General features: G+C 35.9%; 1 protein-coding gene across 1 annotated transcript; it reads right to left on the minus strand.

The window, feature by feature from the left end:
* Nucleotides 1-1,657: 1,657 nt before the first annotated feature.
* LOC130998490 (uncharacterized) lies at nt 1,658-3,484 on the minus strand. Its single transcript, XM_057923908.1, has 4 exons — nt 2,554-3,484; nt 2,402-2,433; nt 1,746-1,868; nt 1,658-1,696 (listed from the first exon to the last, which is right to left on the minus strand). Exons 1-4 carry the CDS (start codon nt 3,482-3,484, stop codon nt 1,658-1,660), a joined length of 1,125 nt encoding a protein of 374 aa, XP_057779891.1.
* Between the last annotated feature and the right edge of the window lie 21,566 nt (nt 3,485-25,050).

Here is a 25,050-nt window from a genome sequence, read left to right on the forward strand (position 1 = left end):
GGTGTATTTTATGCTTTGCAGGAGATTTAGGTTTTCGAGATGAAGAGTGCAAATTTTGGAGAGTTTGGGCTAAGAATCGTGTTTTTGTGCATATTATGGCACGTCAGAGAAATCAATATATCAGAGCAGCGGAACCAAGCTCTCCAGAGCATAGAAGCGGTCCAGATCCAGAGAAGTCATTCGATAGAGCAGCGAAATCACAAGTCAGAGGGGAGAAAAGTCATCGCAACGAAGTCATCGCAGCGAAATCAGAGCAGAGGAATCGAAAACGCCAGAGGAATCGAAAGCGCCAGAGGAATCATAAGCGCCAGAGAAATCAAGACGCCAGAGGAATCGAAAGCGCCAGAGGAATCATAAGCGCCAGAGGAATCATAAGCGCCAGAGAAATCAAGAAGCCAGAGACAGGGAGTCAGAGCGGACAAGTGCGCCAGAGCGGAAGCCGTTTCTCTGGCGAGAGCCGCGATTTCCACAAGAGTGGAGATTATTTCCAGAGCGCGCGTTACAGCTGGAGAGTTGCCTTATCTTGCACGATTCTATTGCCTTTAGAATTCTACTTTGCATGGCAACTTCCATGGTGATCTAGAGAGATTTGAAGTCTATAAATAGGGTCATACTTTTCATTGTAATCATATCATCATTGCCCTAATCTTTAGTTCTGCCAAGTTAGCTAAAGCTTAGGAATTTTATTGCTTTCATAGTTCTAGTTTCGATTTCTGTTCTTAGTTAGTTTAATATAGTTCTTTTAATTCATGTTTTAGAATAGTTCCCGTTTAGAGTTGTAATTACGTGATAGATTACTTCTCGAGACGATTTACGGTATTTCTTTAAATCAAGTTTATTTATTTGCTTTTACTTGCGTTTCCTTTAAATTCTGCAATTTAAATCATGCACTTTAAATTATGCAATTTAGTTTCTGCCTAGTTAGATTAGAATAGAAGATTTTAATTAAAGTTATTTAAATTCAATTTGCCTAGTTAATTCATTTACTTTAAGTTCATTTAATTCTTGCCTAAGGTTTAATAGTTTCACGCCTAGATAATTTTAAGATTAAGTTTTTAGTTAAGTTTAAATTATAAGCGTTAGTTAATAATTCCTTTTCGCCTAGTTAAGTTTAATTTTGCGTTAATTTACTTTCCATGTTTTAGTTTAATAATCCAAGTTTACAGCTTTCGTTGTGACATAATTAAAAGCCCTTAAAGATCTTCCTTGAGAGACGACATTGGGTTAGCTTATCACTGCTAGGATGTCCTTGTTCTATTGCAAGTCAATCTAGAGGTGTTTCTAGTTGAGTCAAAGCTGAACACAGATGTAACTTTTGATTCAAAGACTCAGAGAGGTGATGGTGGAGGAGTGGTTCGTGATCATACCGGTGGTCTCCTTGTTGCTTTTTGCACCCCATGTGACAGGGACGGATCCAGAATTTTTTTGTTACGGGGGCACAAAACAATTATATATATAAAATATGTTCAAAAACAATTACTACATAATAATCCAAGTCTATTACAATTGAAACCTACGAGTTTTCATTGACTGAAATATTTGCATAATTGACTCATTATCAACACTATCAAAAATTTCTTTCTCAATATATATACAATCAAACTATCATTCATCCATTGATCTCTCATTCGACTGCGTAGACGATTCTTTATGATATTCATCGCAGAAAATACTCTTTCAACTGTAGCAGTGGCAACTGGAAGAATAAGAGCAAGTGTTATAAGCAAATAAACCAATGGATATACCTCGAGCTTTTTCATCTCTACCATCTTTTGAGCAAGAGCTCCAATACCTTTTAGTCTTCCAAACACATCAGTAGAACGCATATCAATGATATAAGTTTCAAGCTGATCATCAAGTGCCTCAATCTGAAATGTAGAGAAGTGTCGAGGGTAAAATCTAGCAAGACTGATCAATTTATGCTTATCAAAAGCCGAGAATGAATCATCTGGACATAAACATGCTACACAAACTAACAAATGTGTATTTGCCTCACTAAAACGATCATTTAACTCCATGAGCTTCATATCTATGATAGATAAGAACACATCAAATCGGCAATGATGAAGATTTGTAACTTCAGGAGCTTTACGCCTTGACCTGCATCGAGCTACAAATTTATCACTCATATTTGGAACATCAATATTTTATCTCTTACAAAAGGAGGAAACTTGGTCATAAAAGGAATCCCATCCTTTATCCCTCATCATTTGCAGTCGTTTCTTAGCTATTTTCACGAGAGCCATGGCATTGACAATGTCTTGATCTTTTTTTGTAATGCCTTTGACAATTCATTTGTGATTCCTAAGTTGGCTCTCATCAAATGTAAGGTAAAAATAAAATCAAATGACTGCATCAATCCCAATAAATTGTTTGCCTCACCCTTTTGTTCAGAACTTACCCCGTCCTCCACAATCATCTCAAGAACCTTGACTGTAGAAGAAAACAAAGTAATCAAACTAATCAAAGTATCATAGTGAGAGCTCCATCATGTATCACTTGGGCGTTTGAGTGTAGTTTCTTGATTTAAGCCTTTTCCACTTATAAGATCACCATTGTTGAGAGCACTAAAAATTTTCTCAGCTTCTTTTTTATGAAGAATGTCACACCTTTTGGAAGAAGCACCAACAACATTTGCTATACTAGTAACTGAGAAGAACAATGCAGAAACTAGAATATGTTTCTTTGCAACAGCTACAAGAGCAAGTTGAAGTTGGTGAGCAAAACAATGAATGTAAAAGGCACATGGATTCTCCTTCAAAATAAGAGCTTTTAAACCATTAAACGCACCCTGCATATTACTAGCTCCATCATAACCTTGACCTCGCAACCTCGAAATGCTCAAGTTATGTCTAGAAAAGAAACAATCAATTGCTTCTTTTAGTGCAAGAGCAGTAGTGCTAGTAACATGTTCAACACCGACAAACCTTTCAACTATACAAGCATCCTTATTCACAAAACGTAGCACAATTGACATCTGCTCTTTCATCGAAATATCACGAGATTCATCAACTAGAATAGAAAATAGTGCACCTCCTATCTCTTCCATGATGACATTAATAGTTTTTACTGCAGCAGCATTCATAATATCCTTTTGAATACTAGGTGCTATCAGTTTGAGATTTTCAGGAGCACCATTTATTACATATTTAATATCATCATTGTGATCTGCTAAAAAACTCAAAAGCTCAAGAAAATTACCCCGATTAGCTGAATTCTTCGATTCATCATCACCACGGAATGCAAGTCCTTGACGTAAAAGAAATCGAACACAATCAATTGATGTATTTAACCTTATTCGATAATCTCTTCGATTTTGATCTGTCTGCTTGTCAAATGCATACTGAATATGTTGTTTCTGATTTTTCAAAGCTTCACATTGAGCCCAAGCTTTGTTATGAGCACTATTAGGACCTTCGACATGTTCTTTCAGCCTTTCCCCCTTTTTTCCAGTTCCTAAACCTTTCACCAACAAAGTCGCCATTTGCTTGTTCTCCAGATTTTGATTTAAAGAGATAACAACAAAGGCAAAATGCAACATCTTTGGATATACTATACTCCAACCAATTTGCATATTCAGAAAACCAATTAGAATTGAAACGCCTTGATTTTTTTCCCAAAGGTTGTGAAAGGAAAATTATGCTTCAATGGTTGACAAGGACCCCTCGATATATATGCCCTTCGAACTTCATCTCGAATATTTGTATTATAATCCAAAATCTGAATTCTTAACCCCGGATCTGTAGGAAGGTCTTTTGCATCAAAATCGTTCTTGCTTGATTTAGCACTATCATTATTTTTTCCAGTAACAAATGGTGGTTCCAATGCTCTTTTATAAAATCTCTCCATATAAACCTAAAGTAAAATCATATAATCCAATAAATTAAAATTAAAATAAAATTATTTGAAGAATGCAAATTTATTAATTTATTTATATTGCAATATGAAATATTAATCATATTTGTTCGCAAAGCTTTGAGTCTTCGACAATACGATAAAGAAAAGATCGAGTCTTCGAGTCTTGCTAGTTGCTCTCCGCACCGCTAAACTAATTGAAATCCAATCTCCCAAAATGTCTTTCTCTCTGCGCCGCTAAACTAATTGAAAAGTTGGATTGTAGTAGTTTAATAAGATATAAAGTTTGCATGGCAGCCTAGGGTTGGAATTGAAAATTGATGCATATTAGTAAATTAATAAAGTCAACATTAAAAAGTGGGGATGGGGGCACCGGGTGTTATTTTAGAATTAGAATTGGATACACGTATAAATATGCATATATAACTAATAAAAAAAAAGGTTGTGGGGGCATGTGCCCCCATACCAAGCAACGTGGATCCGTCTCTGCCCTGTGATGCCACTTCTAGTTTTGATGCTGAGTTAGCCGCTCTTCTCGAGGGTCTTAGGCTGGCTATCACCTTCTCTACTCATATTTGGGTTAAGATGGATGCAGCGGCGATAATTTTGCTCATGTCTGCTGGGCAACACGGTCATGCTAGTATCTGTCATTCTGTTGCCTGGATTCGTCTTATCACTCAGCATCGACAGGTTCGTTTCCATCACATCCACTGTGAGGGAAACCGGCCTGCTAATTTTATGGCGATGAGAGGACACCATTATCCGACGTTGACTACTTTCGATTGCTTTTCTGCTCCTCATCATTTTCTTGCTCTAGATAGGATGGATCAGCTTGACTATCCTAACTTTTGGTTTCGTTTTCATGTTGATAGTTAGTTTGTTTTGGTCTGTTTCCTTTTTGATTTGGTTTCCTTTATCTTCCGGATGTAGTCACTCTTGGGCTATATCTTGTTATGCTTTGGTCTACTTATTTTTGGATGTTCCTTGTTTTTGCTTGGCGTTGTCATTTTTGGGCAACGTCGTGTGTGGTTGTTGGTTTATTTATTGGTTGGGGGTCTGCCTAACCCCCTCACCCTTGGGGTGTTTTCTTTAAAAAAAAAAAAAAAAAAAAAAAAGAGGAACCTTTCAAGGTCGTAAAAGATTCCATATATATCCTTTATATACCATTGACTAACTGATACAAGAAGATTTATAACTTCCCATTGAATTGTGAACAATTGTAATACATAAAATACATGAACAAAGATGGTTGAATCTTCTATACACGTGAACATTTAATTGTTCACGATTTGACTATCTCTTGTTCACGTATTTTATGTGTTTGTTCATAGGATCTAGTTTTCACCATAAGATAGAGTTTACACTTGAACCAAACCCTAATGTATGCAGAATTATTCTCACCCTAATATATATATATATATATATAAAGAGGTTAAAATGAGAATGGAGAATTATTCTCAGCCCTTCCATTTTAATGATATACGGTAGATATAGCATCTTGATTAATGTATGTAGCATTTCGGATCGAATCCTGAAGGGAGCAAAAATTATTTTTTTTCAAGTGCAACAAATTTTACTATGAATGCAGTAATTTTGTATGTCCAATGCAGTGTTTTCACTATATATATGTGTGTGTATGTGTGTGTGTGTGGAGAGAAGTTAAAGTAAAAACTACTAAATAAAATAATAATGCACGGACAACCATTTATAGTCTTTCGATTATTAAGATTTACGGTGGATGCATCATTTTGATGGATGAATGCAACACTTGGGTTCGAATCCTGAAGGTTGTGAAACTTTTATTTTTTTTAGTACAATAAATTTAGTAACAAATGCATTAATTAGTTTTTATAGTAGATGAAGATGCGGTAATTCTAATGGTTCTCATGAAAATTATATATAGTTTTTATTAGAACCACACTCTATAGGGAATGATACCTGATTTATGTTTAATTGTTCTAACTTTAGGGGTTTGCATGTGCATGTTTTGAGTTAAATCTTCTGGAAATTGGTTCGTTTTATGTGTTGTTTTATGCTTTGCAGGAGATTTAGGTTTTATAGATGGAAGAGTGCAATTTTGGAGGTTTTAGGTAAAGATTAGTGTTTTTAGGCATACTCTGGGATGCAGAGCTGAAAAGCCCGCTGCAGAGCTGAAAAGCCTGCGCCAGAGTAGAAAAGCCCGCGCTGCAGAGCAGAGCAAAGAAGCTCGCCAGAGCAGAGCTGCGAGGATAGCTCTGTAGCAGAGCAGAGCCAACTTGCAGAGTCAGAGCCGAAGTCTCCAGAGCTGAACTTCCCTATCAGAGCTGAAATCTCCAGAGCAGAACAAACGTGTCAGAGCAGAGCTAAATCAGCAGAGCTGAACTCGATAGAGCTGACTACGCGCCAGAGTAAACTCGGAAGAGTAGAGCTAAGTCGACAGAGTCAAACTTACAGAGTCAACTTTACAGAGCTGACTTTTCAGCTCTGCACTTCTCGCCAGATCTAACCTCGCAGAGCTGACTTTCAGCTCTGCACTATGCCTCGCAGAGCCGATTTTCCAGAGTTCGCGTACGTTGCAGAGCTGCGATTTCTTCCAGAGTGGAGGTATTTTGCAGAGTGCGTTGCCAGCTGGAGTTGTCTTATCTTACACGATTCTATTGCCTTTAGAGTTCATCTTTGCATGGCAACTTTCATGTTGATCAAGAGTGGTTTGAAGTCTATAAATAAGGCTTAGTTATTCATTGTAAATTCATCCCTTGCCCTAGTTTTTGACGCCTTTGAGATCTTCTTTCGTTGGCAGCCATAACTTAGGAGTTTATTGCTTTCTTAGTGCTTTCATTGTGTTTGAATTTCTTTGTGTTTAGTTAAGGTTTCGATTCAGTTTTTAATTATTTTTATTCTTGGATTGTGATTGAGTGACACAATTACGCGTTCAAGACATTTACGGTATTTAGTATTTCAATTCAATTTATTTTGTTTCATCATGTTTTTACCGTGCCTTTATGTTTTCGCTTTCTTTTCAATTGTGCAATTTAAATTATGCACTTTAGTTTCATGCCTAGAGTAGAAAGTCTTTAATTTACAAGTATTTAATTTCTTAATTAGATTTAATTTAAGTTGTTTAAATTCTTGCCTAGATTAAGTTTACATTCAAGTTTTAGTTTAAATTCACGTTTAAGTTTAAGTTTAAGTTCTTAGTTTTAAATCTTCTCTTTATTGTTTTTTCCTACGATACAATTAGAAGCCCTTGAAAATCTTCCTGGAGAGATGACTTGGGTTAGCTTACATATTACAATAGATCTCGTCCTATTGCGAGTCAATCTAGAGTAGTATTTAGGTTGAGTCAATTTTTGGAGAAGACAGTGCAGCCCTCGCACAAGGATTGGTCTGCAAAGCTGAATAATGCTCTCTGGGCGTACAGAACCGCCTTCAAGGGCGTGCTAGGGATGAGTCCGTACCGCCTCGTTTATGGCAGTGCCTGCCATCTGCCGGTGGAGATTGAGCACAAAGCATATTGGGCGATCAAAGCTGCCAACTATAATTTGGACTCTGCCGTGAAGCAGCGCACGCTGCAAATGGAGGAGGTGGATGAACTACGCAATGAGGCGTACGAGAATGCGAGGATCTTCAAGGACAAAGTGAAGCGACTGCACGATCGCCGCATTTTTCACAAGAAGCTTTGCCCCGGAATGAAGGTGCTGTTGTTCAATTCTTGACTGAAGTTGTTTCCGGGTAAGCTGAAATCTAGTTGGAGTGGTCCGTTTCTACTTAAGGAGGTGTTTGAGCATGGTGCTGTAGAGCTGTTGAATGAGAACACAAAGGAGAAAGCCAGCTCTGCCTCTGATCGAACAGAGCAGAACACGAAGGAGGAAGCCTGCTCTGACCTCTCTGACCGAGCAGAGCAGAACGCAACCAAGGAAGAGATGGCGCAAAACATGGAATACATGGGAAGTTTCACCAGGCCCGTCATCAGAGACACCAACACTTCGACTATTGTGCTTCCCACCGCCGTCAGAAATTACAATCTAAAGCCGATGATTCAAGTCTTCTACCTCTGTTCCATGGGATGCCGAGTCAAGATGCCCTACAATTCATCCGTGATTTCTGCACACAAGTTCAAACAATTCCATTGCTGAATCTCACGGAGGACCAATTAAAGCTAAAGTGCTTCCCCTATGCACTTAAAGATCGGGCAAGGACTTGGATGCTAACTCTGCTGCCCAACTCCATCACCAGTTGGGGAGAAGCTTGTGAGAAGTTCATGCTAAAATACTATCCCAGCCACAAGACTCAGGAGCTCAGGTTACAAATCATGGAATTTACCCAAGGAATGGACGAGCCCTTTCATGAAGCTTGGGAAAGATTCCAAGAACTCCTCCGCCAATGCCCGCAACATCAATTTCCCAACTTGATGTTGATGCAATTTTTCTACGACGGGTTAGTGAAAACTTCCCAATTTATGGTGGACAGCACTGCAGGAGGAAACATAGCTAGGAAGACTGTGGCAGAGCTTAAGGAAATATTCAAAACTTTAGCAGAGAGCTCTCAACAAAAGTTGGTCCGTGGAAAGAGAGTTGAGGCCAGCGCAGTGATGAATCAGTTTGAGATGCAGAAACAATTAGCCTCAATTATGCGAGATGTGCAGCAAATGAAGATGGGAAGAATGGAACCGCTCGTTGCCCCTATGCAAAATGTACAGCCTTGTGGGATTTGTGGTGATTTCAGCCACGGAATTGATCAATGCAATAGAATGGGCGAGTTCACGCCGGAAGGGCAGGCTGAAGTCCACTCTGCGCAGGGATTGCAGAGCAAACCAGACGGGCAGAGTAGACCAGGATTGCAGAGTAGACCAAACGGGCAGAGCAGACTGCAGTATGGGCAAAGCTACAACCAAGGCCAACAGAATTTCGCTGGTGCCTGGAGAGGACAGCAACCTTATACACCGCAGCCTAACTACTCCCAACAATACCCTCCAAGGTGTCAACAGCAAGGGAACTTTCAGCACAATCAATTCCAGAGTGCACAGCAAATTCCAACGCAAAAACAGTCTCTGGAGGATACGTTGCAGTCGTTTATGGAGGTTAGCAAGCAGAGCATGGAGTCTCAGGCTGCCACTATCAAACGCCTTGAGACCACCGTGGGGCAACTGTCGGGTGCGCTGGACCAGCTATAGCAGCAGCAGAGCCAAACTCATCAGATGCTAGCTTTGGCGAGAATGCCAGAACAGACTAGGATGACAGCTCTGACTTGGCAGCCAAAGCAGAGGAGAACATTAGAGCAGAGAAGATGGTCAGCTCTGACTCGGCAGCCAGAGCAGAGGAGAACGTCAGAGCAGAGAAGAGGGCCAGCTCTGACTTGGCAAACAGAGCAGAGGAGAAGGGTGACAGAGCAGAGGAGAGCGCCAGAGTTGATAAGGCCAGAGCAGAAACTTCAAAAATCAAGTACGCCATATCAACCCCCGAAGCCCAGCCCGCCTCTGCCACCATCAATTGTTGATCCAACCCAACCATTACCAAAGAAAGAAGATCCAGGGAGTTTCATTATTGGTATTGGTTTGGGTCGAGCTGGAGAATTCGCGGGCATGTTAGACTTGCGTGCGACAGTCAATTTGATGCTGTATGCTATTTTTCAGAAATTAGACAGGAAGGAAGAGGAGCTTAAACGCACGAATACAAGACTTCAACTAGCTGATGGAGTAAATTGTAACACTCGTGGTCTTTTAAAAGATGTTGAAGTCATGGTGAGAGGAATATCGGTGCTGGCCGATTTTGTTGTGCTTGAGGGAGGGCAAGGTATTAAAGAAGAGAATGGGCAACTTGTTCTACTTGGTCGGCCTTTTATGGCTACTACCCAGACGCGCATTGATGTAGGTTCTGGAACGTTGAGCATGGCCGGGTCTGGTAGATTGGTAACATTCTCCGTTTTTAATAAAAAGCCTGTTATTTCTAACTCTTCAATGCATATCTGTTCTCTTGTCGAGATTGCTGACCCTGAGGAAGAAGTAGAAATTTGCAGAGCTAACTGTCTTTCGCCAGCTCTGCCAAGCACTCCAGCTCTGCCCGTTCAGCCAGCTCTGACGATTCCAGCTCTGCCGCTGAAGGACAAAGCAGAACGTCTTCCGCCATCGCTGACTACTCCAGCTCTGCCGCTGGAGGACAGAGCAGAAAGTCTTTCGCCAGCCTTGTCCACTACTCCAGCTCTGAAGTTGGACGCCAGAGCAGAAACTCTCTCGTCAGCTCTGACGAGCCCAGCTCTGCTCATCCAGCCAGCTCTGAACAGCACGTGCCAGAATTCTACTGAGGAGAAACTGATGTGCACCAGCCCGGAAGAGGACAAAATTATACAAAATTTTCTTGATAATTTGTAGGATGAGGAGGCCATTGAAGATCAGTTTTTGGCCAAGCTTCCACTCGAGGTTAATGCCGTTCATGAGGTGCCAACTACCGTGAAAGAGGATGCAACTGTTGAGGAAGAACAGGCTGATGTGCTGCCATGCAAGGATGATACCGTGCTAAGAGTGCAGAGTGCACCACCTTTGGAGGAGAAGAAAGAGGAGAGATCTCGACATAGCTCTTGGTCCGAGAGAATGATGAATGCGATGAGCTCTGCTTGCTCATTAAGATGACCCGCAGCTGAACTAGAGGATGATGTGCTTTCACGAGGACTAATTCAGCTGACGCTTCATAGCGATTTTGGTTAAGGGATCCTCTACGTCGGGCTGGCGACTTTAAAACTAGCACTTGGTAGGAGGCAACCCACCGTTGGTTTAGTTTTTGTTGTTCTTGTTCTTTACTTTACGTTTTTGTTTTGTGTTTTCCTAAGTTTTGGTTGCTTATGCGGATACTTTGATTTTTGGGTGTTAATATCTTTGTTTTCAGCGCTGCAAATTCTACTCTGACTTTGCCGCCAGCGCTGAAAAGGCCAACTCTGCACTGGACAGAGCTGAATTTTTACTCTGAAGGAGGCCAGCGCTGCACGTATACACTGACTCTGCCGTACAGAGTCAGAGCTGAAATTCCACTCTGCAAAAGCCAGCGCTGACATTTTCTACTCTGCAACAGACCACAAATTCCCACTTTTCACCGCCTCTCACAATGCTTCAGCTTTTCAATGCCGATAATCAGGGATGTTTTCTAAACTCTTTTTATTTTGTGCCCTGAGGACATGGCATGCTTTAAGTGTGGGGGGGGTGTTTTGTTGTGCTTATGCTTTCAATTAGGCGAGATTGGTCTCTTTATGCTTAGTTTTTTTTTGGATACTTGCTAATTTTTATGAATTTGTGGAAGAGAAGATAGTTTTCGATGTGATTTTCGGGTTTGTGTTTGTTTGGTGGTTATTCTTGTTTTACTCTTGATACATGTTTCTTGATTATGCAAATAATTATGAGTTTTGTTGCAACACGATTGTAAGTAAGTAAAACGTGATTTGTCCGGTAGATGCTAGAAGGAGTGTTGTCATTGTGATTGCCTACGATCATATCCTTATCTTTGAAAAATGCTGGAAACCAGCTTCGAAATTGCCAGCTCTGAAACATCTGGCCTGTTCTGAAAACGTGACAGCTCTGAGTCTCTGCTCCTCTAGTCTAACTATGAGCATGGGAAACCACGTGAAAAGACTTTGGATTACATCCAAATGATTTTTATTTCACGAATTATGGCTCAACTGTCGAAACTCTAAGCACACAAAAGTGTGAAAATAGTGATATTGATTATAAAGGCGATCACATTAGGGAATTCACTTCTAGCGGAGAATTGGGTCTGATCGAATTGCTTACATTACTGTTTTGTTGCTTCTTAAACTTTGAGTTACTTGCATGATTAAGAGATGTGTGTTTTTGGTAAAATTTTGAATTGACTTTGTGAATGTTTGGATGGAAATTAGCATTGTTGAAATCAATCACTTCCTAGGATTCATATGAATTTTGCTTGAGGACAAGCAAAAGGCTAAGTGTGGGGGGGGAGGGCGGGGTTTATTTATGCTTAATTGTTCTAAATTTAGGGGTTTGCATGTGCATGTTTTGAGTTAAATCTTCTGGAAATTGGTGCGTTTTATGTGTTGTTTTATGCTTTGCAGGAGATTTAGGTTTTATAGATGGAAGAGTGTAATTTTGGAGGTTTTAGGTAAAGATTGGTGTTTTTAGGCATACTCAGGGATGCAGAGCTGAAAAGCCCGCTGCAGAGCTGAAAAGCCTACGCCAGAGTAGAAAAGCCCGCGCTGCAGAGCAGAGCAAAGAAGCTCGCCAGAGCAGAGCTGCGAGGATAGCTCTGTAGCAGAGCAGAGCCAACTTGTAGAGTCAGAGCCGAAGTCTCCAGAGCTGAACTTCCCTATCAGAGCTGAAATCTCCAGAGCAGAACAAACGTGTCAGAGCAGAGCTGAACTCGATAGAGCTGACTACGCGCCAGAGTAAACTCGGAAGAGTAGAGCTAAGTCGACAGAGTCAAACTTGCAGAGTCAACTTTACAGAGCTGACTTTTCAGCTCTGCACTTCTCGCCAGCTCTGAACCTCGCGGAGCTGACTTTCAGCTCTGCACTATGCCTCGCAGAGCCGATTTTCTAGAGTTCGCGTACGTTGCAGAGCTGCGATTTCCGCCAGAGTGGAGGTGCTTTGCAGAGTGCGTTGCCAGCTGGAGTTGCCTTATCTTACACGATTCTATTACCTTTAGAGTTCATCTTTGCATGGAAACTTTCATGTTGATCAAGAGTGGTTTGAAGTCTATAAATAGGGCTTAGTTATTCATTGTAAAATCATCCCTTGCCCTAGTTTTTGACGCCTTTGAGATCTTCTTTCGTTGGCAGCCAAAACTTAGGAGTTTATTGCTTTCTTAGTGCTTTCATTGTGTTCGAATTTCTTTATGTTTAGTTAAGGTTTCGATTCAGTTTTTAATTATTTTTATTCTTGGATTGTGATTGAGTGACACAATTACGCGTTCAAGACATTTACGGTATTTAGTATTTCAATTCAATTTATTTTGTTTCATCATGTTTTTACCGTGCCTTTATGTTTTCGCTTTCTTTTCAATTATGCAATTTAAATTATGCACTTTAGTTTCATGCCTAGAGTAGAAAGTCTTTAATTTACAAGTATTTAATTTCTTAATTAGATTTAATTTAAGTTGTTTAAATTCTTGCCTAGGGTTTTTATAGCTTTTGCCTAGATTAAGTTTACATTCAAGTTTTAGTTTAAATTCACGTTTAAGTTTAAGTTTAAGTTCTTAGTTTTAAATCTTCTCTTTATTGCTTTTTCATGCGATCCAATTAGAAGCCCTTGAAAATCTTCCTGGAGAGACGACTTGGGTTAGCTTACATATTACAATAGATCTCGTCCTATTGCGAGTTAATCTAGAGTAGTATTTAGGTTGAGTCAATACCGATGAGATCTCTCATATATGATTAGATCTTAGATTAATTTGTAAGTGTTGATTTAAGGGATAATTGCGTGAAAATACACAAACTTTGCCAAAAATCCATATTTGACACGAAGTTAGGATTTTACATTTTAATACACCAACTTTCATTGTTGTCCAAATTTGACACGACTTAATTCTTAAAAATTCAAAAAACAACCCCTTTTTGTAAATAATCAAAGACCCACTTATGTTATTATTTGGGACATTTAAACCAAAACAAGATATTTCCTTATGATGTTTTCTTTTAATCTTTGATCCGCGCCTAAAATGGTTTAAAAGAAAACATCATAAGGAAATATCTTGTTTTGGTTCAAATGTCCCAAATTATAACATAAGTGGATCTTTGTATAATTATTTTCAAAAATTGGTTGTTTTTTGAATTTTTAAGAATTAAGTCGTGTCAAATTTGGACAACAACGAAAGTTGGTGTATTAAAATGTAAAATCCTAACTTCGCGTCAAATATGGATTTTTGGCAAAGTTTGTGTATTTAGGTGCAATTTTCCCTTGATTTAATGTATTATATGACTGATATTTACTTGAATGGAGGAAAAAAATTATTTGAGTTTAAATCTTGAAGGAAGCGAAAATTTTATTAAATTTTTTAATATCGTTATTCAATACTATATATCAATTTATTCATTATTTTAATTTTTTACAAAAAAAATAGTAATTTCACTATAACCTAACTCGACGTGTGTGTAGCTAATTCTAATGCAAAATTCCTAGTTCAAGCCTCGTGATTTTGTTTCTCTTTATGGTTCTTTGTAACGTAGTGGAATATGTTTTTAATTAATTGCACTATATGTAGGGATGGCAATCTACCCGCGGGTAACGGATATCCGCGAAAACCCGAACCCATTAGGGTGGGTTTGGATACCATTTGATATCCACGGATAGTTTTGTGGTTGCAATTCATTATCCATTTAATTCGTGGGTATGAGTTTGGATACTTACTATCCATACCCGCGAAACCCGTTTACCTGCTAAAAATACCCGCCAATTACCCGTCAATTATCCGTCAATTACCCGTCAAATATCCACAAAAACTTCTATAAAATATGGGCTTTGAGTATATATATTTTGAGATTATGGGCTAGCATTTTATATCTTAAAATAGGCTTAGACAATAAGGCCCAATGTCTAATATTCAGCTAAACCTAAACCCAGATTCCCCTACGCCCCTAACACAGCCGTTTAGTCCCCTGACTCCCCTTCAGCCGTTTCTTCCCCTAGCCCTCCTCGCGAAGTCGCGATTCCAGCCACCAGCCGGCCGCCACTCGCTGTCCGTCCAACAACGCCATTCGTCGTCGCCATTCCAACCGCTGACCTCCACCCTTCTCCCTCCTCCCTCCTCTCTCCTCTCAACTCCATCCTCTCAACTCTCAAGCACCCGCTGACCTCCGCCCAGCCGCTAACCTCCGCCCAGCCACTGTCTCCGCAGTCCGCACACTGCCAGAGCGCAACCGCCGTTTAGAATCCAGACTCCAGGCACCGTTCAGAGTCCAGCGCCGCCGTTCAGAGTCCAGACGCCAGCCGCCGTTCAGAGTCCAGCGGATAGTGGGTATCCGGCGGATAGCGGGTGACGGATACCCGTCGGATAGCGGGTTCGCGGATACCCGACGGGTAGCGGGTATCCGCAGGTAGCGAGTTTGGATACCATTTGATATCCATGGATAGTTTCGTGGTTAGCAACCACTATCCATTTAGTTCGTGTGTATGGGTATGGATAGTCACTATCCGTACCCGTCGTACCCGATTGTCATCCCTAACTATATGCCGTATTGATTTGGCCCAGTAACAAGTTTCTCCGATGATGTTATAACATTTGTTGGAAATTTTTAACTATCCCACCAAGAAGTAAACATTGACTAATTTATGCAAAGTCATAAATTATGTATTACTAGTACCTTCATTCGTGCAAAGTCATAAATTATATATTACTAGTACCTCTATTCGTGCGATGCACGACGAACATCGAAATTAATTAATATATTTAAATAAAAAAATATAAATATTAAATATAATAAAAAAATATAAATATTAAATATAATCAAAATGTAAATAAATACAAAATATATTTTAATAAATAAATAAATATTTCATATACAAACATAGAAAAAAAAGTTGTAAAAAGTAATGGAGAGAGAAAATAATATATTTTAAAAAAATCATATTTTATTTATTTTAAATTTATTTTTTACGATTTTATATCATATTAAAGATCTTTTCACGAATTTAAATTTAAAATAAATATTGAATATTTTTTTAATTAATCAAATATGATGATATTTAGAATTAAAAAAAAAAAGAGAAGAGAAGAGAAGAGAAAAAATTGATAGGAAGAGAGAAAAAAAATAATTAAAAAATTGGTGCAGAGAAAAAGAAATGGAAAAATTCATCTTTTATATACTATATAGATTTTATGATGGGGGATATTTATGTATTATTTCTATTTGTTCTTGAAGTACTTAATCTATATTTCATTTTTATTGGCATCATATTATATTTCACTGAGTCACATTATGTGGAATGACAAGTTAAGAGTAGAATATCTGAATAGATAGTATTGATAACATTAGATGAATATGTAAATACCTAAATCCTATTTTCTCCTTCTTCTCAATTTACTTACGAGTACTGCTAAATACACATAATATGTGCGCACATAATGCCCTTGAAATTTTATTTCCTAATTTAAATTATTATTATCACTAAATTACCCTTAATTAATATTGGAAATTTTCTAAAGATTTTTTTCCCTTTATTTATTGCAACAATTTTGGAAACAAAATATTGATATGGCCACTAATCAAGATCCTATACATAGAAATTGGCACTTCGTTTTAGGAAAAGATATAAACACGATTTTGTTAGTTTTTTTTATTTAAAATACAATTATTTTGATTTATCATGATCATATTTACTGATATTGTTTTTAAGAATAAAAATTCATAGATAAAATAATACTACGATTTATTTTTTTAAATATACTTTAACAAATGTCACGATATTCCTCTAAAATTTAATATACATTATACTATAATATAGGATAATACTTTTTGTTTCGTTTTTCCTTTCCATGTCCTTTTTCATTTTTGTTTTGTTTTTTCTTTTTATTATTTTTATTAATTTATTTTTGCAATTATAATAATTCCTTCATATTTTAAATTTTTTATTTTGAGTTCATTAAATTTATTATGATATAATTTTATTGAGTAACTGATCGATGTGCTCAATGTATTTTCATAATCATATATATTTTTTAATTTATTATTTTGAATTTACTAATTTATTTATAATATATTGTCCTATAGCATATTTTTATTGAGATATGGATTGATGTGCTCAAGGTATGACATTATTCCTACAATTATAACCATACATTTATATTTTATACGTTTTATTCTAATTTCACTAATTTGTTATGATTTATTCATTAACATATACTACATTTATAAAATAACGAAAGAATGTAGTTAACGTATGAGATTATTCTAACATTTTAGCTATTCTTTTGTAATGACCCGACTTTTTATTAAGGATTATATACTTTTAATTACTAATTTAAGGATTGATTATGGTAATTAGAGTTCAGCATCCATTAATAAAATACGAACTTATATGAATTTGATAATTTATATATGTGATGATTTATTTTTTTTATTTTCAATAGATGATGCACTCAAAATATATTTTGAGTCCATTAATTTATTGTGGAGAATTTAACACTGAAGTGTTAAATATGAATCTTTTATCGATTGTTTACTTAAGCCCATGAGTAATTTAATTTATGTTAGAAGCAAGCTCAAATGGATTTTATGCTTCAATAAGAATTAGGCTTATATGTCTTAATGTATTTAAATGAGTTTGGAACCATATAATTAATATATTAATCTCTTAGATATTTTATTACATTTATAATCCTAAGCATGCTGAATCCTAAAGCATGCTGAAGAATTTTGAGCGCATGCTGAAGAAATTCTTCAGTCATACATACTGGCTGAAAGTGTTCATACCTGTAAGTTGAAGAATTTCCACGACCCTCACCACCCCATTTTTCTTTTATAATCTACACCATTCTTCACCCAAACCTCACCACTTCACCATTTCTAAATTCTGCAGCAAGTTCACACAGCAACTACACTACCAGACCAAGGTTTTCTTCTTAAACTGAGCTCGTTTATTTTGAGCTCTCTATTTCGTTCACCTGTTACAGAGAACCACCAACACATACCAATTTCTCATATTCCATTTTTATGTGCATATGCAGCCTGTTATAAACAGAATTTACATGTATAAATGGAGGGTTGAAATTACATGAATGAATGTTTAAGTGCAGTACGCTTTATTGAAGTACATTTACAGTATTTGAAAATGAATTCAGTAAAAAGCCTATTTCTATGTTTTGAACTGAAAATGAGGCTTGAACCCTGTTTTGTATGTGTGAGTCGAAATCGGAGGGAGGCGGCAGCCGCGGTGGCTCGTCGCCGGCGACGGAGCGGCGGCGGTGAACCTGCCGTTGTCTCCGATCTGCCAAGAAAGGGAAAGGGGAATTTCAGATTTTTAATTTAGAAAATGGAAAAATGGGGAAAATAGAAAAGGAAGAAATTAGGGCTTACCTTAGGCTGCCCGTCGATCCAGAGAGAAAGGCGAGGGAGTCGAGGGTGGCGACACCTGGTGGCTGGTCGCGGTGGCCGAAGGAGAAAAGGGGAGGGGTGAATTTTCTATCTGGACTTTGGGGGCTGAGAGAGAGCGGTCGTGGTTTGGGGTCTGGGTTCTGAAACGGTACGGCGGCTTACCGCTGTCAGTTCGCCGGAGGGAGATGGCGGCCGGGGCGGTGCAGGCGGCTGCGGGCGCTCTTCGGGGTGGCGCTGTACCCGCTGAACCGGTCGCAGATGGTGGAGCTCGGGGCGTTACAGGGGCGCCGGGTTTCGGTGAGTGAAGGGAGAGCCGAGGGTGGCGCGGCCTATCGCCGCTGCTCCTCAGGCGAATTCCGTGGCGGCGACGGCTGGATCGAGCAAGAGAGAGAGATGATGAACAGTGTTCGTTTCTTGAGAATGTAGAGAGAGATAGAGGAGAAGAGAGAGTCGAGAGAGAGAGCCGAGAGATAGAGATAGAGAGAGAGAGGCGCATGTTTTGATGTGTGTGTTGGGAGGTGTAATTGTGTGTGTATATTTAGGTTAGGAATTGGGCCGGGTTTGGGCCGATTTTTTTTTAAATTGTATGGGCCGATTTAATTAAATTGTTTGGGCCGATTTAATTAAATTGTTTGGGCCGATTTTATTAATTGTTTGGGCCGAGACTTGGGCCGATTTTAATAAGTGTTTGGGCCCTTATTTAATTAACAGATGGGCTTCGATTTAAATGTTTGGGCTCGGCCCTTTACAAATAAAATCTGATGGGCTTCTTTTTATTAAAGGATTTGGGCCTATTTTAATTAAATTGTTTGGGCCTTATTCAAAGAAAAACATGATAGACTTAATTTATCTAATTAATTTGGGCTTATATCTATTTAAATTATTTGAGCTCTTAATTATTAATTTAAATTGAGCTTGATTAATTTAATTATATATTGACATTTAAATTAATTATTTAAATGGAGTTCTTTATTTCAAGTATTTATAAATGGATTATAAAATGAAATATTTTGAGTTAAACTCTCATTTAAATTAATTCTTTTCAAATGACTTATTAATATGGATTATTTGAAAATGATTAAATGATTTTAAAAATAAGAAAGCATGATCTATGATGATATAATTTATCTATGTAATATTATAGGATTTGTTTTTAAATGACGAAATATTTGACTTGATGACATAAATAGAACGAGTTATGATTAATGCGCATGTTGATGTTCGAATAAATAGTTTCGAACCTAAATGATAGTTATGTGATAATGTTTTGAGTTTAAGGTTTTGACGAGATAAGATTAATAATCCGACCTCATAAGACGAGCTTTAATTCCTTAAATAGGATTAGCATCTCATAATTTAATTAAAGGAATATGAGTCATGCATAATCATTTCACGCATCCTCATTTATTGAGATTTTTCGAGAATTAGAATCTTATTTTATTTTCTCGAATTAAAGGTCAAGCACCAGAGTTAGAGCTAAACCGTGAGTCTGCTATTCAGGTAGGCTTTCTATGTATAAACTAAAATTATATATTAGAATTGTTAAGACTTTATGCTTATGAATTTAAATGATATTGTCAATGCCTAAATGCTTTATGTTTTATTATTAATTGCCTATCTGATGTTAATCGAATTCGGATTCTGGATGGGACCGCAAATCCCTTCGGAATTAGTGTACACCTTGTGATCGTGAGTCATCTAGCGGGTTGGCCGATCATAGTGTCCGTAGAGGGAGGCCTCCCTCTCGGCACGAGTTACTGATATGGTAATTAATGATATAAAATACCTGCGCGGGTTATTGATGAAAGAAATGATATTATGTTTGGTAAATACGAGTCTTTAAAGGAAAACCCTCGTATCTTACTACTGTTGAAAGGCTTGACAATAAAATATTATGCATATATGTAAATTTCGGCAAGTGTCCACTAAGTACTTTTGTACTTAGCCCTGCATGTATTTTTAAATGTGCAGGTTGAGCTGTGATCGAGGATGTAGTGTGCAAGCGGAGTTTTTGTCAATTTAGGACGAGAACCTCAGAGTGGAGTATATGTCTTCATACATATACTCAAGTTATTGTTATTCCGCTGCGAACACTGATTATGTTAAGATATTATGTCATTTGTCAAACAATATGTATTATTTAGTAATGTACTAAAACCATTGAGCACCCCGTTTTGGGATAATATTATGTACGGTCCCCTTGTGGCTTTCGTTGATATCTAGATTTTTCGATTGATTTCTTTATACAAGTCGAGTCATCAAGAAAACGAATATGCCCTTTCTAAATCCCGCTCCTAAATTCCCTCCCTTAGTCGCGGTTTTCCCGAATTTGCTATCCTTAGCAAGTGCGGTCGTGACATCTTTCCTATTTTATATAAATTCTTTTTATTTCAAGTCCACTAATTTATTGTGATGTAATGTTCTATAGGATAATTTTATTTACTAATTGATCGGTGTGTTAGCGTATGACATTATTTTTGCTATTATAGTGATTTTTTATGTTTTTATTTTTTATTTTTTAAGTTCACTAATTTATTATGATATATTTTCCTGTAGTGTATTTTTAGTAGTTATCAATCGATGTGCTCAATGTATAATTATATTATAGTCATTTATTTGTATTTTTTTAATTTTTACATTAATTTCACAATTGTTATGATTTTTTCATTAACTTGTACTTTTATAAAATAACTAGAGAATGTAACTAACGTATGAAATTATTCTAACCATTTTTGCTATTCCTTCATATTTTATATTTTTTATTTAGTTGCTCTTAATTTTTTACTTTATTAACCTATAATTATTTTAATATTTATTAATTTAAGGAAATAATTATTCAATTCAATAAAAATGGATCCACATATTATTATCTTAAAAATATTTGAAAATATTCCATTGTAATGTGACAACTTTGTACCTTTCCTCTATATCTTATAGTTATACAATGCACTTTAATACTATGTTTTTCTTTTTCTTTCCCTTCCTTTTTCATTTGTGTTTTGTTTTTTCTTTTCGATACTTATCTTTTTTTATATTTATTTAATCTATTATCTTATAATATAATTTTATGAAATGATGATATTAGACTATTTTCACAATTATAATAATTTTTATTTTTTATTTTGAGTTCTCTAGTTTATTATAATATACTGTCTTATAGTATACTCCATCCGTCCCGCAAAACTTGAGCGATTTCTTTCTGACACAAATTTTAAAGAGTTGGTATTTTGTGTCTTATGTGTGGTAGGTGAAAAAAAATAAAAAAATGAATGAAGAAAAAAAAAACTTGTCATATAAGGAAAGTGCTCAAGTTTCACTGGACGCAGGGAGTATTATTCTTACAATTATAGTAACTTCTTTATATTTTCTATTTTCACAATTTCTTTATGAATTTTTTTCATATTAACCTATACTCATATGAAATTATCAAAGAAGGTAGGTAACAAATTCTATTATTCTCACAATTATAGTCATATATTCTTATATTTTTTTCTTCAAAATTTTAGGTAAATTTCACTAAGTTATTATGATTTTTTCTAATAATAATCCATAGTTTTATGAAATAATAATTTAATATCCTATAGTATAGTTTTATTGAGTAGTCAATTTATGTGCTCAACATATGATATTATTCCCACAATTATAGTATATCCTTTATATTTTCTATTCTATTTAAATTTCCTTAATTTCTTATTATTTTTCATAATAACCTATAGTTTTATGAAATAATTGAAGATTGTAGCTAGCATATGATATTATATTCACCATTAAAGTACTTCATTCCTTTTAATTTATACGGGGTATTTTTATTATTTCAAATTCACCAATTCACTTTATATTTTGTTTTCATTCGTAATCGATCAACGTATGACATTATTCTCGCAATTATAGTCATTCCTTTATATTTTCTATTTTAATTTCACTAATTTATAAAATATAATATACTGTGATAGGACGATGAAGCGCAGTCTGTTGGTAAGACACTTCCCCTCCAACCAATAGGTCGGGGGTTCGAGTCACCTTAGGAGCTAGAGTGTGAGTGAGTTTTTTCCTTTCTTTGGTTGTAACAAATTTTAAAAAATAATAATAATATACTGTGATAGAATTTTATGATTTAATCCATCAATGCAATGTGGTCAACTTATCATATTTGTTTCTCAGATATAATAATTCATTTCTATTTTATAATGTCATAATAATCAAATAATATAGCTAGCCTATTATTAGGGGTGAGCATCGAATCGGACCCACTCGTCGGGACCAACGACCCGAAATTTTTTAAATCGTAGACCGACTCAAACCGAATTGTAAGGGAGGACCGACCACCCAGGACCGCACCGAACCCGAATATCGGGTCCAGATTGGTCCGGGTCCGACCTGCTGAAATTTCAAATTTTTATTTTTCCTATTTTACACTCAATTTTCCCGATTTAAAACTTAAAAAAATTCCATACAAACACATATTTTAGCTCAAATATTCTCAATCCACAATTACAACAAAAATACATAAATTAAAATCAATCCATTACATAATAATTCAAGCACAACAAGTTCATAAAAAGAAATGTTAAAGGTACGGGTCGCTACAAAACTACACAGATTACTTAATTTACTTACATATATTAGATGAGTTATTATATTAGATAAAATTTAATTTATTTCTTAATATCATTAGAAATATATAAATTAAATAATTATTTTATAAAAGATACGAGTCGGTCCGGGTTCGGCGAGTTCGAGTGGGTTAAGACCTGGACCGTCCCAAATATTTTTCGGTTCGAAAAATCATACCCGAACCACACCGCATATGTCTATTGAGTCGGTCTGGTCCGGACCAAACCCGTCGATCCGGCTCGATGTAGCGAGTTCGATTTGAGTTTGCTTAGGGATTTATTATAGTCATCTATTTATATTTATATATATTTTTTAATTCAAATTTCAACAAAAAAATAAAACACAAATTAAAATAGCAACAAAAGAAAAAGATAATAAAAGAAAGACACTAATAATGAGCTATAAATTGGAACTTATCACTAATGGATTCAAAGATGTTACCTCTCAAACATCACTCTAATCCTTTGCTACATTACCCAATAGCGGTATCCGTAGCATAACATTCAACATAATTATTCTTATATTTCAAAATAATAATTATAATAATAAATTTGAATTTAAATCTATATAATATATGAATTTAGAATGTGAAGTTGATGAGTTCATCAATTTTTTCATCAATACATATTAAATCATTAATTAGTCATGTAACATTATTGAAGAAAAATAACTAACTAATTAAATAAGAATATGAAACAATAATTTGACTGCAATTTTAATTACTTGATTCTTCTAGTTGAGTTTGAGCTAATTTATAGGATGTAAATCATTGATAAATAAAGCTGTATAATGAAAATTGATTCATAATTTAATTTAAGGAAATAAATAATTTATTATTAAGGAAAGATATAAGATTGAAATTTGAATTGTACATTCCTTAATTATCTCAAAGGATGATTACGTAAATTAGAAATTCAATTGAAATTGTATTAACTCCATAATTTATGGAGATTTATAAAATGACAAAAATATCCAATTATGTGCGCACATATTATGTGCATTCAGCATTTCCCTTTACTTAATTGTATTTAATCTTTACTAAAGGAATCGACAAATTCCCCATTTATATGCTTACGCTTAATTTAAAGCTATAATTATTAATCATCTTTTGGCGATTCTAAAGTAACAACATCTTTCTTTATTTAAGGTACAAAGTTAGATTCTTATCTGTGTATTTTTCCTTTCAATTAAAATTTACTTACGCTTTTCTTTTTTACTTATTAATTTTAATTTGGAAACTCTTGTTTATCAACTTCATAGTGCTTTCTAAAGATAAGAATGTCGGGTTTCTAAAATCAAAACAAGAAAAAGTCGATTCTTTTGCAAACATACATCACAAACCATGAAAAGTAGTGCTCGATCTCTTTTCTTATGGAAGATTGTTTCTTTTATTCTTTTATTTTTCCCCCTTTTCTTTCTTTAATTTTCTTCTGCTTCTTTTTTTCCTTTATTTCCTATTAAGCTTCTAAAGCAGAAAAGGTTGGTCCTCCTTTGCGCAACGGTTAAGTTATGGATCATTCACACCTTAATTTTCTATGTGGGTTGTGACTGATTATTTTTATGTTGCACTAATAATATATATAAATATACATGTAGCAATCTCACTGGAATCTAACTCTATATAGGTCAAAAGTTATATAAGTTGTGTGTGTACACTGCTGTACAAATCTAGCTAGAAGTTTTAACTTTATATTATGTGTGATATTGTTTGTTGTTTTTTTATGTAAAATTTATTAAACCACGCACGAGGGGTTCAACTCATCAACGATACACGAAGGTAAATAACAAATAAAGAAAAACATACTATCCTAATACATTAGGCACGAAGAAGGATTGCAAATTTAATTGTCCAAACTATAACAAGAAATACTAGGAGAAAGATTAGAAATCCAAAACCAAAATTTAACTTTAATAATCTCAACGAAGTCCTCACTGTTACAAGACGAGCTCTTAAAAATCACCTTGTTTCTATGGATCCACAAATTTCACACAACACAAATCCAAAGTGTCTTCCTATCTCAGAAGAGCTTTTCTTCATTGCTAAACCCATATGAATTTCAAAATGACAGTTGGGGTTGCAATGGCCAACATAGTAAAGCCCAAACTAATTATAACAGTAAACCCAAATCCTGTAAGCAAAAACGAACATGAAAAAGGAGGTGCTCGGCTAATTCACAATCAACTAAACAAAGAGTGCACATGTCATCACTGTTCATGTTAAGAACACCTCTTTTCAAAAGGTTGTGGCAAATCGGGATATTATTCTGAAGAAGCTTCCAACAGAAAGTCGATGTTTTGCTTGGAGCGAATTTGCAACAAATAATTTACACATTCTATCAACAGTGCTTCTCTGATCAGCTTGTTTTCAATATCCTTGTATTCTGATTTTGATTAACACACTCCAGTGTGATATTGGTTGTTAATTAGCCCCTCCAATTTTTTACTCTCTCCATGCATCCTTAAATAAGTGTTATATGACACAAAATTACACATATTAAGGAGGAATATAATTTGACATGCACATCCTTAATTATATTTGTCAACTTTAAAATTTCT

Source organism: Salvia miltiorrhiza, chromosome 8, assembly GCF_028751815.1.
Source record: "Salvia miltiorrhiza cultivar Shanhuang (shh) chromosome 8, IMPLAD_Smil_shh, whole genome shotgun sequence".
NCBI lineage: Eukaryota > Viridiplantae > Streptophyta > Magnoliopsida > Lamiales > Lamiaceae > Salvia > Salvia miltiorrhiza.

Bases quoted from the DNA above. Each gene is read 5' to 3' on its own strand.
- LOC130998490 (XM_057923908.1), bottom strand. From the start codon at position 3,484: ATGGCGACTTTGTTGGTGAAAGGTTTAGGAACTGGAAAAAAGGGGGAA. The intron at 2,434-2,553 runs GTGATCTTATAA...TTTCTTCTACAG, and splicing joins TTTTAGTGCTCTCAACAATG to TCAAGGTTCTTGAGATGATT. The intron at 1,697-1,745 runs GTATATCCATTG...TTATTCTTCCAG, and splicing joins TAGAGATGAAAAAGCTCGAG to TTGCCACTGCTACAGTTGAA.